The 19,195-nt window shown below is 37.4% G+C and overlaps 3 protein-coding genes and 1 long non-coding RNA gene across 4 annotated transcripts; 2 read left to right on the top strand and 2 right to left on the bottom strand.

The window, feature by feature from the left end:
• The first annotated feature begins 6 nt into the window (after nt 1–6).
• On the top strand, nt 7–3,617 carry LOC113471158. Its single transcript, XR_003393963.1, has 2 exons — nt 7–1,204; nt 3,208–3,617. It is a non-coding gene; the product is annotated as an uncharacterized LOC113471158 (long non-coding RNA).
• A 3,978-nt stretch (nt 3,618–7,595) lies between these two features.
• Nucleotides 7,596–10,352, bottom strand: LOC103518214 (protein Hook homolog 3). Its single transcript, XM_008483274.3, has one exon. It carries the CDS (start codon nt 10,105–10,107, stop codon nt 8,053–8,055), a length of 2,055 nt encoding a protein of 684 aa, XP_008481496.1. The 5' UTR covers nt 10,108–10,352; the 3' UTR covers nt 7,596–8,052.
• A 610-nt stretch (nt 10,353–10,962) lies between these two features.
• Nucleotides 10,963–17,076, top strand: LOC103518215 (heat shock factor protein-like). The gene is made up of 5 exons (XM_026830094.1): nt 10,963–10,981; nt 11,904–12,110; nt 13,635–13,715; nt 16,572–16,721; nt 16,903–17,076. Exons 2-5 carry the CDS (start codon nt 11,985–11,987, stop codon nt 17,074–17,076), a joined length of 531 nt encoding a protein of 176 aa, XP_026685895.1. The 5' UTR covers nt 10,963–10,981; nt 11,904–11,984.
• On the bottom strand, nt 17,040–18,992 carry LOC108253559. The gene is made up of 3 exons (XM_017447743.2): nt 18,859–18,992; nt 18,303–18,589; nt 17,040–17,649 (listed from the first exon to the last, which is right to left on the bottom strand). Exons 1-3 carry the CDS (start codon nt 18,984–18,986, stop codon nt 17,351–17,353), a joined length of 714 nt encoding a protein of 237 aa, XP_017303232.1. The 5' UTR covers nt 18,987–18,992; the 3' UTR covers nt 17,040–17,350.
• Between the last annotated feature and the right edge of the window lie 203 nt (nt 18,993–19,195).

Consider the following 19,195-nt stretch of genomic DNA (forward strand, 5'->3'; position numbering starts at 1 on the left):
AGGTACTGATTTTCTCTAATCACGATCAAATAAACTACGGGCTAAAAAATTCCCGGAGGGACGGACCCAGCTTGTTATATATTAGACTAGCCGAAACTTGTCACTTCGCTCCGGAGTAAATCCTTAAGGCATGGCCGTTCATGTCACTCATCCATTTAGTGGTCTTGCTCGGCGTAGCTTAACAAAAACGAACCGGAAAGTAGCCTATAACTATAACTCAGCTATTTTTATATTTTTAACTCAGCTTACATGTATTATATTTATTTTTAACTCAGCTTACATGGCCGGCTTTGCCAGCGGCCGGAGGCCGCATTACCCACAGATCTATTACCCAAAGCAGCGGCCGAAGGCCGAAATACATTTGTTCTTTATAAGTATAACGTAGCTAGCTTTGCCAGCGGCCGGAGGCCGATCAGATAAACACATATGATTTTATGGGCATGAACAAATAACACTCACTTTTACCCCGTTGCAAAATTACCAAAAATCACATCAGAGGTACCTGTAACTTTAACTTTTATACGAAATACCCAACCACACCGGGAATTTAGCTCTACTAACGGTGTAAGTAAGTAAGTAACGGTGATGCTGATGCGTTAGAATTTTTTAATAATGTTCCCAAGTCTGTTCAAAGTCAATTACTCCTCAAACTTTTTCTTTCCGATCTTGGGTTTTGAGCCCCCAATTTGCACCAGAAAAACTTTATGAGCTTGAGCTCCCAAGCCCTAAGATTTAGGTACATGGAATCATTACATTCATTAAAAATAAACTGCGCCGCAGTCATTTTTTTTATATTGGTCTACAATCTTTCAGAAACGCAGTCTGTTTGAAGTTCAAATCTTTAGCGCCCCAAGCGAAAGTATGTACCTGATGGCCAAAGTATGTTTGTCGCGAGTTAATTTTCGAGGTACCCTCTAATATTTTCTACACTTTTTTCTCCTGTTGGTGAATGCTAAAATGAGCAAAATGAATTAGAGCGCCTCAAGCGAACTTTCAAAAATATTGGTCTACAATATTCAGAAATCCAGTTTCACCAATTCCACAACATGTACATAATCGGGTCTTATTTATAGTAAAACACCCTAAAAAATCATCTTACATTCCTTTCTTTGGATTTGATTTCAGTTATTTGAAACCACGGAGCCATTGTTACCGCCATTCAAAAATGAGAATTCCAATTCTTTTCCCGGGAATAATGGATCTGGTTAGTATAATGTTATTATGAAATTTACAAAAGGTTCTCTAATTTTATTTATTAAGATAGTAGGTACATACCTTGTTTCTAAACTAAAAAAAAAAAAAAAAATCCCTTAGGCAATAGAAAATCCTTTTTTAGATGTTTTGCATATAATGTATTTCTCTTGATCTGGAGAAATCTTTTTTTTTCTTCTTCTTCATAAATCCCGCTGATGGTGCAGGCATTTTTTGCAAACTTTTCTTGTTCTACAAAAAGCTCGGGCGGTTTACTACAAACTTCGTTGGTGACATTGCTGCCATAAAAATTGCCCTGCGAACAAATCCTCTATCGAACAAATCAGTTTGAAAATCCTGTAATCTTGTCAGATTCAAAAGCTGCCATCCAAGCTATAGTTAACAACAATGAAGACCCCAGTGAAGAAATCAGAGATATAAGAAGAACAATAAAGCAACTTTACATCCAGAAGAAATATCAATGAAACCGCAGATTACCTAGGTAAGAAGGGGACAAAAATAAATAGCACATCACCTCAGAATATCCCTTATGATTCAGTTAAAAGACTAATAACAACTTTCAAAGAAAAATACGACTCGTGGATAAAATCGGAAGGAGAAGGGAAAAAATGGCAGCCTTTGGTTCAAAACCCCAATATAATACCAAATCTCCCTAGAAAAGCTGCTGTCGCTCATTTTAGATTGCTCACTGGGCACGACTGTCTGGCTCAACACCTCCACAAAATCAACATCAAAGACTCTTCTATCTGTCCTTTATGTTCCTTGAATGCCCTTATGAACTCCTCACACCTAAACTTCTGTCCTGCTTTGGAAGCCAGCAATGACATTGTAGGGAAATATTGGGATGCGAGAGGAAAAATGCCCTAATGGTCAATGATCCCGACATTTGCAACATTGTACATACATACATACTTTCTATTACTAAAGTAATGAGAGAATTTTTCTATGATAAGGCAAGGGGAGATAATAAATAAAACCTTTATTTAAAGCATTTCACATAAAAAAGCGAGAATTAATTGTATGGTTTTGAATACTCCCATCGAAGGTAAATTCCATGGACATATACATGTATTCCAATATGAATCAGGGGCCAGTTTAGCTTAGAACTGATCAACTGATGCTATACTTATTTTTATGAATACATATTTTAAAAATATAAAGACTAAAAGTATTGATGAATTTCTAGTTCTAACATGTTTGAAACTTAAAGCATTCCTAGGTCACTCGGCACGCCCACCATTCTCCATCAAGGAATTTTTCATAATCTCTCACTAGAAGAAGAAAAACAAGATTTTCCAGGATAGCAGAATTCTTACGGAAAGCTCTTCAAACAAGAAAGGCCATAAAAATAAACCTTAATGAACATTCTGGCCAGCAAAATTGTTGCACATATGATTAAAAACCATATTTGTTGTGTCCTCTAGTACGCGTACCGTGCTAACATACCACTGACTCCACTGAGGTTGGTAAGATGGAAAATACATTCACCCACAAAATTACTTGGACATAACTGCTTCTACCTTTTCAATTTACTTATGAAGAAATTATTTTGTAGAATAAGATTATATTCCCTATTAACCCCCCCCGTTCTCTCACTTCTGTATTTAGTTTTGCAGAGACCCCGTCTCCTGGTGAACTGGACTTGCATTGCAGTCTGAGCTCGAGCCCTCCCAACCCTAGTGGCAACCCATGCGTTCCCTTGTATAAGTCACCCACGTTGTCATTGGATGGTCCTATAGGAAGGTCTGAGTCTTATCAAACATCGTGAGTTAAAATGTGTTTCAGAGAGAGAGAGAGAGAGAGAGAGAGAGTGCAGTGGAAGCTTGCTTCTTGTAATAATGTTGTACCTAATTACTATTTGTATGTAATAGGTAATTATAATAACTCGGAAATCCAACAAAACATTCTATTTCTTATCCCCATCTGACTTAATTTTTACAAAAGCTTACACCTCCTGGAAAACTATTTAAAAGTATTCACCTGTTATTTTTCCAGAAGACGTCGTAGGCAATGAGCTCATCACATACGCGCCCAATATCGACTTCTCGGATATGTTCCCCAGCGCTGTATGTTCTCCTCAGCCTTGGACTACTTCTGCATCTCCCGCTACCTCTGCCCTCGAGGTAAATACTCCCCTGTGTCCCAGCACTGACGATACTCCTTCCCCCAGCAAGCGAAGGAGGAAATGAATCAACTTTGCTCGATGTGATACTGAAGGAATAATCTTCCTTATTGTGCCTCAAGGAGGAAAAGAAATCAGTACGAGTTCTCCGATTATGCTGGAATTGCTTAATGTGCCTCGGTAGCGTAGTGGTCAAGACGCTCGCCTGGTAAACAGGAGGGCGTGGGTTCGATCCCAGCCGAGGTATGGAATTTTATCCTCATTTATTTGAGAATTTGACCACATAATAATGGAGCTCTAAGGGTTAGGTGGTAGAGAACGCCTAAGGCGTTAACCTCGCCTAGTGGTTGCCTTCCACTCAAGAGTCTATTATTATTATTACAATATTTGGAGACAAAATCCTTAAATGTAGGATATCTAAAAATAAATAGGAATGCATCTATTGCAGTAGTTTAAATGGAACTCTATTTTCGCAATGGAAAAACGCTTTCATAGAGATTGAAAGATAAATTTCCTGATAGATGAAAATGGAAGGGGTTGGAAAGAAGCTCACATTCAGTAGGGCAGCATATTTCCCAACGTTTTTTTACAGAATTTATTGGGAAGGATTTTAATGCGGTTTGTAGATTTATCTTTCTCCAAATCTCATTGGAACTCGGTCTGAAAACACAAGAAAGAGATAACAGGAGAAAAAAAAACTTTCAAATAAATCTGACGGTTGGTTTATTAAAAATTTAGAACAGGAGGAAAAGAAGAGAATGGATGGAATGGAATTTTTTCAATGGAAATTATCTATCACATAAAACACAAACTTCCGTACGAAAACATTTGTGTGGATACCCGCAAAAAAGCTTGCCAAATTCAAAACTAGTTCAAGAAAATATGTAGATAGGAGGTTGGTACCTCTTCGATCATCAATCCATCAGGCTGTAAATTCCATGGTCTGATGCCCTCCACTCACCCTCAGACCTCCTGACACAGACCTCGGTCTGTGTCAGTAGGTCTGAGCGTGAGGGGCGGCCATAAGACTAGCTGTAGGTATTTTCTTATCTTGGCGAAACGAAGCACAACTGAGCTTTTTCCATAAAAAGATAAATATTATGTGACAAAATGTTTTTAAAGCTGTACCTATGTCGATTTATTGTCTTTTGCCAACTTTTTCCCTCCCTATTCTAATTCCATTTATTCAACGTGCATTTATATTCTGTTAGGTTCCCAATTTCTCGTTGTGAAGGTAGCTACCTAATATCCTTTGGATTACAGTACCTATGTGATAACTGGATGTCATGATGATATATGTATAGGTACCTACATATCTACCCATACCTATGTGTGTATTTCTGGAGGATTTAAAGGTAGGTATCTCTCAGGCTATAACCACTTACGCTAAGACCTAGGTCTGTGAGAGCATGGTCTGTCACATAGTCTTAACGTGTTTCCGCCACACACGTTATTAAGACGGTCTGAGCATGAGTGGCCCTAAATACTGATAACACCTAGTTATCAGTATTTAGCGCCAAAATAGAACCCTAAAAATATCTCAATATTCCTTCTAAAACACTAAATATCATGTCGTTTTATCTCATCCATTTAGTGGTCTTGCTCTGCGTAGCTTAACAAAAACGAACCGGAAAATAGCCTATAACCTTCACGGGAGTGCAAGCAATAAGTTCACAAAGTTTCACATAGCAATCGGATGAGCGGTTTAGCCAGGCATAAAGTTCGAACAAACACACAAACAAACAAATATTCATTTTTAGTCCGTCCTTCCTTCATTATTACAATAGTAATAAAAAAGGTATAAGGGACGGACTATTGTATTCGCTTCGGTGTCTGTCAGTCCGTCAGTCAGTCTGTCCTGTCCCCATAGAAGGACTTATCCAAACCGGGTCGACCTATATATCAAATTAAAGGTCTTTTTACCAGGATCACGAAAATAGTGGTGCTCTTCTTCTTCTTTTTGCTCTGAACAGAAGCCCGTGCTCAAAAAGCTCACCAGTCTCAGGGTGAGCTTTTTGTGCAAGTGCTTCTTCTTCTTTTTGCTCTGAACAGAAGCCCGTGCTCAAAAAGCTCACCAGTCTCAGGGTGAGCTTTTTGTGCAAGTGATTTTTTCGGACTTCTCTCGGAATAGAAGCCGAAGTTAGGAAAATGACCCACAGAACCTTGTTGGAAATGATGAGATCTACCTACCCTGAGCCGTTGTCAGTGTTTTTCTGGCGCACCCTGTATAAGGGTCCATTATTATATTTTTTCCCTTAAAGTTGTTTCCCGAGGAAGACCCGCGCGTGTTTGTTTATACGACGCGACGATAGGAAATCATTGTATGTATCGTGTCGCACAATATCTTTGAAAAGTTAAAGATTGGTCTAATGGTTTAATAATAATAATAACTCGGAATTTTTTCCGTTGTTTTTTTTTTTTTAGCCGTTCCGTTTGTACACAAGTTCACATTTTTATGGCGGTAGTTGTAGGGTTAAAATTTCCTAAAGCCAGCCGTTCGCGAGTTATTCAAGAAATTCGAAATTTTTGGCCGACTTTGGGTCACATTTAAAGGAGCTTTCGACTAAATAGTCCGCAAGAGTGTGCTAGCAAGTAAATATAAGCAACTAAACTTCAAATGATTTGTTAAAAAAAAAAAAGATTAACAATTAGAATGTAATTAATTGATTTGTATCTCACACAAGTGTTGACACGGCTATTCAAGTTTCAAGATTTCAAATTTCAAGAATAACCTACTTATCAAATAGCAGTTCCATTTATGTACATACCTACCTAAAACTGTTGGCATAATGAGACTTCCTAATCTTAGGCAACAGAATAAATAAAGTACTTGTAGGAACGTACCTACTTGCCTAACGGAGTACATGTAGGTCTACCCCCTTTCTTATCAGATAACATTTGATTCTAATATCAGACAATTCATCAGATAGGTAACCCCTTTCTTATCAGATAACAGATACAGTATACCCAGCACATCATGCACTTACCTACTTATCAAATAGCAGTTCCATTTATGTACATACCTACCTAAAACTGTTGGCATAATGAGACTTCCTAATCTTAGGCAACAGAATAAAGAAGGTACTATACCTATAGGTACGTTCCTACTTATCTAACGGAGTACATGTAGGTCTACCCCCTCTCTTATCAGATAACATCAGATCATAACCCCTCTGTTATCAGACAACCCCTTTCTTATCTATTAATGTGTTTGTGCGCATACGTTTCTGCGCAGTTCTTTCTGCTCCTCGGCTAGCGCGCTTGCATACTGGCGCTACCTAGCGGACGAACAGGCGGACCTGATCAGTGCACCTGAGAGTGGATGGCTGGCCTAAGGCTAGCCATTCACATTCACATAAAAAAATGGAAATTATTCGTTTTATTGGTTTTATTTGCATAAAAAAATACGACTATAGAGGGAGCGTTTGGGACCAAAACGAAAGACACTTTTCAAATCGATAAACACGGCCTGAGGCTGTGTTTATGTACTGGGCTGAGATGAGCTCGGACGAGGTGAGATAGGATATTGTTTCTACAGTTTTGCATTGAAGTGGTAACTTAAGCAAGGATAGCGTGGCATTGTTGGGCATTTTTTCTAACCCTCTGTCCCGGCGGCAATTTTTAAAATTTATTTTATATTTATTTTTGTTTACTTCGCTTGTTTGTAATATCTAATTTAAATGAAAAGTATAATATAAACGTGCAAACTAGAGATAAAAAGTAAAAAATGAATTCAGATTTTACAAGTTGCGGAAAAAAAAACAAAATTTCGAATTTCCCGCCAACTTTACACGCTCATGAAGGCTCTGTGTTAAGTTACCACATCATTTTCCACACGCCAAGAAAGGCCGAGAATGGCCTATCTCAGCCCAGTACATAAACACACGCTGAGGGTTCTTCATTTATTCATCATTCTATCAGCTCCCATGGCGTAGTGGTCACTGCGCTCGCCTTGCACGCGGAAGACCCGGGTTCGATTCCCGGCGGGGTCAAGATTGGCGTAGTGGTCACTGCACTCGCCTTGCACGCGGGAGACCCGGGTTCGATTCCCGGCGGGGTCAAGAAATTTGTATCTGCAAAGGATTGATTCTGTGACTGGCCGTTACGGGGCCCACTCAGCCTCGTGAGGAAAATGAGTAGCTATGTAATATAAATGCGCATAGCGACCGGTGCCATAAATGGTAGGTAATTGGGAGCTGGATTATTGCGATATATATGTATTTGGAAAAATCCTACAATGCTGCAGTGAGCACCAAAGTTGTGATATAGTAACACAAAGAAAGACATTTTATTTATTTATTTATTTATTATTCATCATTCTAACAGTGGACAATGTTGAAATTGAAACATGGTAAAAACAAAGTCTTTCCAAAAAGGACGGACAGTTAACAAGACAATAATGGGAACTAATATGTAAGGCCAGCCACTCACTATCAGGTGTACCTGTCAGGTCTACCTAATACACCTGATAGTGAGTGGTCGGGCCAAGGGGTTTGGTAGAGGAAACTGTAACTGCCAAGGTCTTCTCATCAGGAGAGGAGAAAGCCAGCTGTTCCAAGAACAAACCTCATGTCACTGATAATGAATTGTATTTTCATTTACTTAGCAATATGTGATATTTTAATGAAGGATTTTTATTTGAGTTTTTGAAGTGACTTAAATTACACCCTGTACATGTATCTGTGAATTAAATAATGACGTTTCTACAAAAACAAGTATCATGATGGTGCCACGGGTCTTACATTTCTCCTAGAAGCTTGTCTTTGTTTAGTCAAAAATGATTGGGGTTGCTGAGAGAAGGTTATGCTAGCAAGTCTGTTGTCAGCAGTTTGTCTTTGTTTCTGCAAAGCCAAATTATAGAAAGCTGTTGCTATGAGTTTCTCTTGTTGTTCTTTTTTCTCCAAAGTTTTTTCCAAGTCATCAAGCATTTTATCTTTGTCATCATTTTTCTTGCGCAAGTTCTTAAGTTCATTCAATGCTGCTACATTTTGCACAGTTGGATCTAAAAGTTTGAAAGCACTGTTGGCTTTTTCAATATACTTTCTGTTTTTCTCTTCATAATCTTGTATCTCTGAATCCTTTTGTGTAATTGAGTCTTGCAGCTTTTCAATAAGTTTACCTTGTTCCAAGTGTTCCTCTTGCTGATGGTTGATCTGTTCTTTGAGGTTTTTAATTTCATTTTGCAGCTCGAAAATCTTCACTTTCATACCAGCTGCATCTTCTGTCACCCTCTCTTTTAGTTCTGCTTCCAGCTCCAAAATCCTTTGGTTTGCTTTTCTGTTTTCTAAAGTCTTCATCTTGACTTGTTGAGTTACATCATCCAGTTTGGCATTCACAATATTTAGTTTGCCTTCAATATCATCTTTCTGATTCATTTGCAACATATTATTCTCATGTGTCAGACGAACTAATTTTTGTCTCAATTCTGTGATGGGCACACTATCTTCTGAAAGGTCCAAGTTTTCTCCCAAGGTGTTAAGCTCAGCTGATTTACTTTGCTGAAGTTGACAACACTTTAGTTCCTCGTTTGTTTCCTTTAATGAGTCTCTTTCAACGATTAACTTCTCTTTTTCCCTTTGTAAACTTGTCACCTTTTCTTGTAATTTTTTATTTTCAAACTCTGACTTGTCTGCTCTTTTTGTTTCCTCATTAAATTGATTATACAGTTCACTCATCTGTTTCTTGTACATGTCTACTTGAGACTTCCAATTACCATTCTTTTTCAATTCTTCTTCCAAATCAAGAGTTTGCTGAATATACGAAAGATTTTTGGATTCTAACTGTTTCACCTGTTTTTTCAAGTCAACTAGCTCTTCAGCTTTTTTCTTATATGTCTCAATAATACCTTCATATTTCTCAACTTTTTCAGCAGTTTCTCTGAGGATGTCAACTTCATCTTTTAAATATCTGGCCTCACCAGCTGTTTCTTCTAGACTGTTAAGTTTCAGCTCCAAATCTTCCATTTGCTTTGATTGTATTTCAAGTTTGATTCGATAATCATCTCTAGCAGATTCAGCTTTGAATAGTTCCTCTTTTAGTGCATCCATCTGACGTCTCATGGAACTGTTACCCTTGTTAGTTGGTTCTACAAAGTTTTCTTGAAAGCGCTCTTCTAATCTTCTTTTTTCTTCAACTAAACATGACTTTTCTTCTTGAAGCATACTCACTTGCATGTCCAGCTCCATACATCTCTGTGCCATTTGATCCCTAGCATCAATGACAGTCTGCAACTCAGCAACCAGGTTTTGCACTTGAGGATCGAGACTCATATTTAAGCTATGTGTACTTCCATGGAGATTTTCTAATTCTTGTATAGATTGCATGATGACTTGCTGTACAGATTCTTCCAGCTCCATAATCTTTGTGATGTAGTTCTGTTTCCTATTACAGTTTATGGCACAACCTAGAATTAATTGCATAAGTCGTGCAAGTTCCTTGGCATCAATATTCTCAACTATCTTGTGAACATCAACTTTACCAAACTCTCCCAATGCTTGATCAAAGTATTCTTGGAAGTAATCAACAATACCTTCATTGATTTTCTTTAAGTTGCTTATTTTCAGTCTCCAGTTGTTAGCTCCAATGTCTGTCTTGATCTTAGCAAGCCACATCTCACTAAACCACTCGGGTGCTATTTGATGTAGTGCTTGAGCCATAGCCACCCCATCTGTTATGTCAGCTAATGATTGATGAGGGGCTACTAAGGTGAATGTTTGCAACCATTTTAAAAGTATATTGCACAGTTCACTTTGGTCTTCTTGAGTATTATTCATTTTGATAGTTCCTAGTATTTCTTAATCAAGTGACCCTATTTTATTTAACACATGATAAGTACACCAATTGTTAATATTTGTTAACTTTGGAGAACTCTCACTGGGGTTTTAGTGTTAACGATTGAAAGGGTTTGTCATTTAAAGATACTTTATTCCTTTTTTTTTTTTTTTACTAGTTTTTTATTACTTTCTTTATTTCTACTTGAGAAAAAGAGTGAGAAGTGGACATTTTGAATGTCTCATCTGAATGTTGTGTTGTTTTGTTGGTTGATAAATAAAAATCAGCTGATATTTATATTTTTCAGTCATGCAACCTAAACGTACGGATAAGTTAAAGTGGTAAGGAATTCTGATTATTATGTACGGAAAAAAGCCGATATGAATATCACACGACTTTCTAGTTCTAGTTACTAGAAAGTCTTGTGATATTCATATCGCCTTCATATTGTACTATACTAGTCACTTTCTAGTTACTAGTAGGTACTTACATTACACGGATATGATATTTCATTATGCCTCTCTGATCACTCAGGCTATGTTTATGTACAGGGCTGAGATGAGCTCGGACGAGGTGAGATAGGATATTGTTTCTACAGTTTTGCATTGGAGTGGTAACTTAGGCTGTGTTTATGTACTGGGCTGAGCTAGGCCATCGTCGACCTTTAAGCGTATAGAGTTGGCGGGAAATTCGAAATTTTGATTTTTTTTCCGCAACTTGTACAATCTGAATTCATTTTCTACTTTTTATATTTAGTTTGCACGTTTATATTATACTTTTCATTTATATTAGCTATTAAAAACAAGCAAATTACAAAGCAAACAAAAAGCATGAAGGTAGAGGAGGGGGGTGGCCGGACCCCTAAATACGACCCTGGTAGGTATATCGTCCAAAACACGAGAGGCGTAAGTGCGAAAATCACATTTTTCAGGAGGGCCGAAATGAGTTTTTTAAATTATTTATTTTTTAAGCCCTTTCTACTGCACAATCTTCACAAAGTCCATGTTTACCTATTCGTTAAAACATTTTTAAAGCATGCTATGTATGTTTTTCCAGCAGATTTTTGGTAAGTACAGTCGAACCTGTCTAAGTGGGAAACCTGGATAACTGGGAAAAAAATTGTGGCCCCTTGATGGCAACCTCTCTAAGTAGGACACTTTTTTAACTGGGAAACCTGGATTAGTGGGAAAAAATTGTCGGTCCCTTGGATTCCCACTTAGACAGGTTCGACTGTATTGATAATTGGGATTTTTGTAGAAAAACTTGTACTTACGTAAATCAATGTAAATATTCAACGGTTTAAGATACACTTACGCCTCTTCGTGTTTGTGATGGGGGACGTTTTTTTTACATCCGATACACATGATAACTCAAAATTGTGATTCTTACACCTACGCCTCTTCGTGTTTGGGCCGACGATATATTAATTAAATTTAATGTAGGTATATACTCATTAGGTCAAAACACCGTTGAACAAGAAAAGGTACGATTAGGTACTTGAATGTCTGCTAGGTTCGCTTCGGTTATCGTACTTCGGTTTTTGATCGTTTTGCATCTACATATATCGACATGGGAAGAACCTATGCGAAATCTTCTTAATAACATGAAAGATTACATGTTAAAATAAATCAGTAATTCATTAGATCATTATAGGTATCAAGAATATAGTAGGTACTCTTATTTTTAGTGTGAAAGGATATTTTACAATCTCATACCTTACACAGGCCAGACGTGCAAAGTAAGTCTTCTAATGTTTTGATAAATTATTTATTAATTGTTCTCTTTGTTTTGTTTTCAGATAACCAAAGATCAAAATCTGCGCGAGTCAAATCTTTCTCGGACGGACGTCGTTAATAAAATTGTGTACGATGTAAAAAACATGAAAGGCCGCCAGGAATCATTTGACAATAAACTCTCCTCGATGAAACAGGAAAACGAGGCTCTCTGGAGGGAGCTATCTATTCTGCGTCAGAAACACATGAAGCAACAGCAGATAGTCAATAAGGTTTGTAGTTTTTAGGTTTTCCTATTTTGTACACTGTTGTGTTTGTTTTACCTCTTATTTACTTCAAGGTAATATGTAATAAATTAAAATCGCATTTATATGTATATAGGGGTGGGTTTCTCAAGAACTGCAAAAAACGCCGACACCTATTTCATATTTTTTTTTTGGGGGGGGGGGTCAATTTTTTTCATATAAAGTTTAAATTGCCGCCGGGACAGCTATCTCACGTCGTCCGAGCTCATCCTAGCCCAGTACATAAACACAGCCTCAGGCCGTGGTTATGAACAGGGCTGAGATAGGCCATTCTGAGATGTTCTTGGCAAGTGGAAAATGATGTGGTAACTTAACACAGAGCCTTCATGACGTCTGCCTAGACCGCACAGTTTTACGCGTCAGGATCCCGCTAGTGGCGCTAGTGTTGTTTTTATCTTCGCGGTTCGCGACTTCGCACTTGTGACACATCATATTAAAGGTATTAAAAAACGTAGTTCATTGGTTGAGTACGATCCGACAACTAGGACCGAAGTTATGGCCTATTCAGTTTCTAATTATTCCATGTTCGTCCGCCAATAGGGGTAGGAACAAAAATGGGAAATTCATTTTGATCGGCGATTTTTGCTTCAGATAGGTCCCACTAATGATTCATGTTGAAATCCAGAGCCAAATTTAAATATTGGAGTACTTGGATTCCTCAGGTATTGATACGAGTGTACATAGATTTGACTTCAGCTTCTAATAAATTAAATCGATTCGACTGCCCAAATAGGGTATTTTATTTAACTCGAGTGTTGACAACTCCTGGAGCATTAGACTTTCCAACAGAGGAGCGATTATTCATTTGTAATTTTGTATTCGATTATTCTGGAACTAGACTTATTTTAGTTGTCCTTTGTAGGGGACCGCGCGCGCGCACACACACACACACACACACACACGCGCGCGCGCGCCCACGCACACACACATCTTCTGTCTCTTTTCTCTGGTCCCGTACCAAGGACGGGTCAACTACTAGTTATAATATATTATAATAAGACCAAAATTACACTTGGTAAAACTTTACACTATTAAAAAATGAAAAAACTCTTGACTTTAAGTTTTACAGATGTCATATATTTTACCGATATGATATTTATATCATCTTGAGAATGGGGTAACACCCGAAGTACGCGTATCGATAAAATATATGAAATCTGTAAAACTGAAAGTCAAGAATTTTTTATTTTTTAATACTTATAAATATTTTTCAAAGGTACTTGTGTGATATATCAAGCATAACTTAAAATTTCTCGATTCTAAGCAATGTACAGACAAATCTACAATTTTATCTAATAATACCCGTATGTTTTTAAGTTATAATATATCAGTCGACAAATCCCTTAGCCCAACCCCTACCCATCCCCATATTGTTTATCCAACTATTGGTGTTGTATTTTCAAGGTGGGGCCTGTCAACATCAGGATACAAACCATTCCTATATTGTATTAGTGCATTGACTGTTCTGTTATATTCCTGTTTTATCTCCAGACCGAGAATCTCTTGGGAAAAACTCTGCTAAATTCTCTGGACCATCATGGCCCAGCCATGATTGAAGATGATGGCCTAACGGTAACAAAACAGTTTAATCAAAATTTCTCGCGTAAACGTTACCATACTCTGTATGTGTGTATATCTTCTTAATTCTCAGTGCTCCCAAGTCTTTTTCTTTCCTTATGGTCGGGCTGCCTCTTCTATTTATTTAACGATTTCTGTTTTTCGCGATTTTGTTTTTCAGGTGCTTTGATTGGTGAGAATCAGATTATGATTAGAAAACAAACTCTCTGTTGGGAAATGTCAAAGTGTATCTTAGTAAGATCAATTACACTGGCCTGCAAAATGAAATGACCTGAGAGTTGCAAGCCAACTTTTAATCAATTCGGGGGTTTTCAAGGTCGCTGAATCCAAATATGATAACCGTTTTCTGGGTTGGTTCAAAAATCACGTTTTTTTACGCATATTTACGTTTTTTCAACCATAGCTTTACACTTTATTTATTTTTTATTTTTTTATTTTAGGAACACCCTGTATCTTCTTCTTCTTCTTCTTCTTCTTCTTCTTCTTCTTCTTCTTCTTCTTCTTCTTCTTCTTCTTCTTCTTCTTCTTCTTGAGGTGCCGTCTCCGTTCCGGAGGTTGGCAAACATCATGGTTATTCTACACGTTATCCATAACGTATAGAAGTATTAGATTGAGGTGCCGTCTCCGTTCCGGAGGTTGGCAAACATCATGGTTATTCTACACGTTATCCATAACGTATAGAAGTATTAGAGCCTTTTCCCATCGCCTTCTTCGCATTTTCGCTTTGAGGCCAACTGATTTTGGCCAAACAAACTTTTCCGAGTGGGATGCCCTTCGCACTCAACCTTAGCTATTGATATAGCGTGAGGAAATTTGGACTAGTCTACTCCCTGTTTATAGTCCCCTAGCTAGACGCTGATCTACTCTCTGTTTATAGTCCCTCAGCCAGACTAGGAACACCCTGTATATGGCCTGAAAATGGACTAGATTTGTATATGTAAAATGTTGTGCTGAATCCGAATATGGCCTTAGGTTTCATATAAACTTAACCAAACTCCGGCTATGTACGAAAAGCCGTCGGAAAAACAGCAAAAAGTCACTTTTTTCACATTTCATGCCTAAAGTTTCTATTCTGGTCACTTCAAAAAAATTGGCAAAAAAATCAAGTTCTGCGTCGAATGAGACCAATCGGGTCTCTCCGCGGTCAATAGTACCGGAGCTACGATTTTTTTTCCACGCAGCGGCAGAAATCTGACACAGTACTGTATGGAGGTAAATGATATCTTGGGGCAGTGCAATAGTCCTAAACTAAAATGGACGCGGGACACAAGGGATCAACAAGAGACCGCCTTAACATAATAATAATAATAATAATAATAATAATAATAATAATAATAATAATAATAATAATAATAATAATAATAATAATATCTTGTACTCATAAATTATCTCCTGAATCGGTCAGCGGCTATGGAACATTGAATTTAGCCATTCCCAATGGTTCACTGAAGTTAAGCAACGTTGCGCATGGTTGCTATCTGGATGGGTGACCATATGCGTACTGCACGCTAGTCCCGGCCCCACTAAGGCTGGGTAGGGTTAATATGAGTAGCTTGTCGAATGTAGGATATAATATCAGTCAACAAAAACCTAAGCAGCTATATTGTGACCTTTTAAATTAGTGCTTCTCAAAGTTGTGCCGCAGAAATATTGAAGTCGTAAGAAGGGGCCCCGGTGGCGACAACTTTGAGAAACACTAGTTCAAGGTCACAATACAACTGCTCCATATTCGGATTCAGCACAACATTTTAAATATATCTAGTCCATTTTCAGGCCATATACAGGGTGTTCCTATAATTAAAAAATTAAGCGTAAAGCTACGGTCGAAAAAACGTAAAAACGCGTAAAAAACGCGATTTTTGAGCCAACCCAGAAAAACGGTTATCGTATTCGGATTCAGCGATCTCGAAAACCCCCGAATTGATTAAAAGTTGGCTTGCAACTCTCAGGTCGTTTCATTTTGCAGGCCAGTGTTATATGTATATGGCAAAGTATTTGCATTCTCTTTTAAGCGTTATACCTTTGTTTTAGGGGAAAAAATACAAATTGAAATATTTTTCTCAACTTTTGTATGTTCCCTTTGCATAGCGTAAACTGCATAGCAATTGGAACGATTATTATTGATCTCTTTGATAAAGCATTCAATTCCCCCGATTTCATACCGATTCCCCCGATTGCAAAATTTGAAGCCAGAAGGGTATGATTCTATTCCCCCGATAGAAAAAAAGGTATAGTTCTATTCCCCCGATGAACAAAAAATGAAAAACATTTTCTTTCAAAAAGTAAAAAAGAAAATAATCAATTTATTTAAAAGAATCATATTTAAAATACATTCGTTTAATAATTAAAGTTTTGATGAATGCAGTGCATTTTTTCACTACACATCGCCACTTTTTTTCACCAAACTTCAACTCACTGTTTTTGTAATACTTATAACTATCATAAATTAAAAGTTCTTTACCGCGTTGACTAGTCACAAAATTAATTGCTGCCATGATTACCAGATGAACTTCAAAACATTACTATTCGAAATCAAAGTTATGAGGGGGAATTGACATACTCTAATTTTCTACCTGTACACACAAGATCGGGGGAATAGAACATCCAGTCCATGACTACCCAAATATTTCATCGGGGGAATAGAACACCGGAAATAGAAACAAATCAAAAATTCGGGGGAATCGACAAACGCCCAAATTTATCAAACATCAACTTTTGTATCAACTAACTGAGAGTGCAAACACCATTTAACACAGTACTATACATATTATGTTGCGATTGTAGGAAGCTGCTAACAATAAAAAATGAAGTAATTAACACAGAAATTTGACTTTTTTTATTGAATTTCAGCTCATCAATTTCCTAGTTAGCTTGGTTCAGCCATCGCGAAATGGACTAAGTGTAAAGAAAATGAACCTTCCCATGATCAAAGGACGAAGGGAACATACGGACAGTTTTTGTAGTGATGATTCCAACTATGATTCAATTACCATGATGGATGTAAGTTTTGAATTGAATTGAATTAGTTAGTTACCCATAAAATTATTGATATAAATGAGTCCTTTTTAAACTGCTTTTTTTTGAGAACTTGGAACACTATGAATAGAAAACAATTGATGATTGAATGATAACTCACTGTATCCAAATAGTTGTAATGTGTTATTTCACATTGATTTTCCAGAAAGTCCAAGTGATGTCCGGGGATGAGCATGACAATTCCCCCCCAGGCCCCACCATACATGAGTTAGACTCACCCGATTTCTTGGAGGACATTGACATTTTACAGGGGACCGATAATACGTTAACTTCACCATGGAGCTATGTCTTGCTTTCTGAAATCTTCTTCAAGGTGTAGGAAGAAATCGATTTCAAAGGAGACAGTTGGATTAACAGCTACAAGGAGATTTTCTTTCTGTGCAGGAATTTTGCTTCTTTTCTTGATCTTTTTGACCTCTTGGATAAAACCGGATTGAGTTTTTAATTTGGAGGGTTGGTCTGAATAAAAATTTCAGGTTGTATTATTATGGAGGCGGATGATTTTTTCATATTGGGATAAGGCCTGTTGTTCTATGGTGTCGATGAGAGGTTTATTTTGAGTAATAGAAAGTAAAAAACTGCGAAGTCAGCACTCACCAGTTCAAAGTATCAAAGCCAAGCTGGGGAGGAGAACTATTTTCCTCGTCCAAATTGTCCTGATCTCTAGGAGATGAATTCTCCACTTTAATTAGATTGACATCCATGATAGGTAGAAGACTCTCATCCTCTCCCATGGATAAATCATCGATGATCTGAGCGGATCCTCTGTTCAGACCAAAGTCACTCTGCTCGGATGTGGCTACGTATGGATACTTTGCTTGTCCATTCTTGAGGTTTTTAGACTGTTCGAGTTTAACTTTAGTATCAATAAACACGTTATTCACAGCATTTCCTGTGGAAAAGGTAGAGAAAAGATGATTAGTTGATTACTAAAAGCCAAAGCATGAAGTAGGATGATTTTAAATTACTCTTCTGGGTAAGAGGGATCATTTTGGAGATTTTAATTTCATGGACGTTCATTTGGCATTACTATTCCCTATTCGCACAATTTTTCTCTTCACACTTGAATTTTAATTTTCAAATTGAAAGTGAATCATAGTTGAAAGATGACTTGAATGCCAATCTTGCAAGATCTTGTGTGAAGCTAGAAGCTCGTAAAGAATACAGAAATGAAATGTCTGAAGAAATTATAAAATGATTTAGAAGAAAATGCCATGTACCTGAGCTGTTTCCTCCTCAGTCGACACAAATTCAGCTGTTCAGCTGAAGTTTTAGACGAGGAGGATTCAGCTCTATGTTTAGTGTGCTTGTGAGAGAATTGGTATAGGAAATAAAAACTAAAAATACCTACCTACCTACCTATGATAATGAAGATATGACTAATTAGATTATTGGACCATCAGGATGTAAAATCTTCTATGAGCAGATTGTATGCTCAATTGCTCATCATCAATGTTAATGTGTGTGGCCTAAAAAGCTGACACAATATCAGTTAAAAGTCCCCAGCGAGTATTCTAGAGATAGTAGTAAAAAAAAATCTTGTACCTAAAGATTCCTTGTTGCCCGTGGCACTCTTCTTGGTTCTTGGTCGTTTCGTAGTCGTACTAGTAGTATTATTATTATTATTAATATTAGTGGTAACAGTGGGGACCATTGCTGTCTTGGTCTTAATATCCGCGGGCAAAATTTGCTCGGGCGGCAAAGACACCAGAGTTTCTTCTTCAGTAATAACATCTTTGACCAGGTCCAACAGAAGAGGGTTGTTCTCAGTGTTTGAAGACAGGAGATTTACGTCCACGTTTGTCTTTTCCGGACTGGGCATCTGTTCCACCCTGGAACATGAAAATAGAACGTACAAAGGTATAGCACTTTTATAATGAGATTATTTCTCACACATTTTCTAAATAATAATTCTACACAGGTCTATTGCACAATAAAGAATAAACTAATCTTTTTTAAAAAGAAAAAAAAAAAAAAAATCGGCGCGAACGATCCGTAGTTTCAAAGCGCCCTAAAGGAAATAATAATTATCAACTTTTCCTTTGATCTTTGTATGTATTTTTGAGCGTTAAAGTATAAAAACTTAAAGAGGACTACTTACACTGAGAGTGGTGAAGTTAACGTATTATCGGTCCCCTGTAAAATGTCAATGTCCTCCAAGAAATCGGGTGAGTCTAACTCATGTATGGTGGGGCCTGGGGGGGAATTGTCATGCTCATCCCCGGACATCACTTGGACTTTCTGGAAAATCAATGTGAAATAACACATTACAACTATTTGGATACAGTGAGTTATCATTCAATCATCAATTGTTTTCTATTCATAGTGTTCCAAGTTCTCAAAAAAAAAGCAGTTTAAAAAGGACTCATTTATATCAATAATTTTATGGGTAACTAACTAATTCAATTCAATTCAAAACTTACATCCATTGCAGTGGA

Source organism: Diaphorina citri, unplaced genomic scaffold, assembly GCF_000475195.1.
Source record: "Diaphorina citri unplaced genomic scaffold, Diaci psyllid genome assembly version 1.1 scaffold2120, whole genome shotgun sequence".
Taxonomy (NCBI): domain Eukaryota; kingdom Metazoa; phylum Arthropoda; class Insecta; order Hemiptera; family Psyllidae; genus Diaphorina; species Diaphorina citri.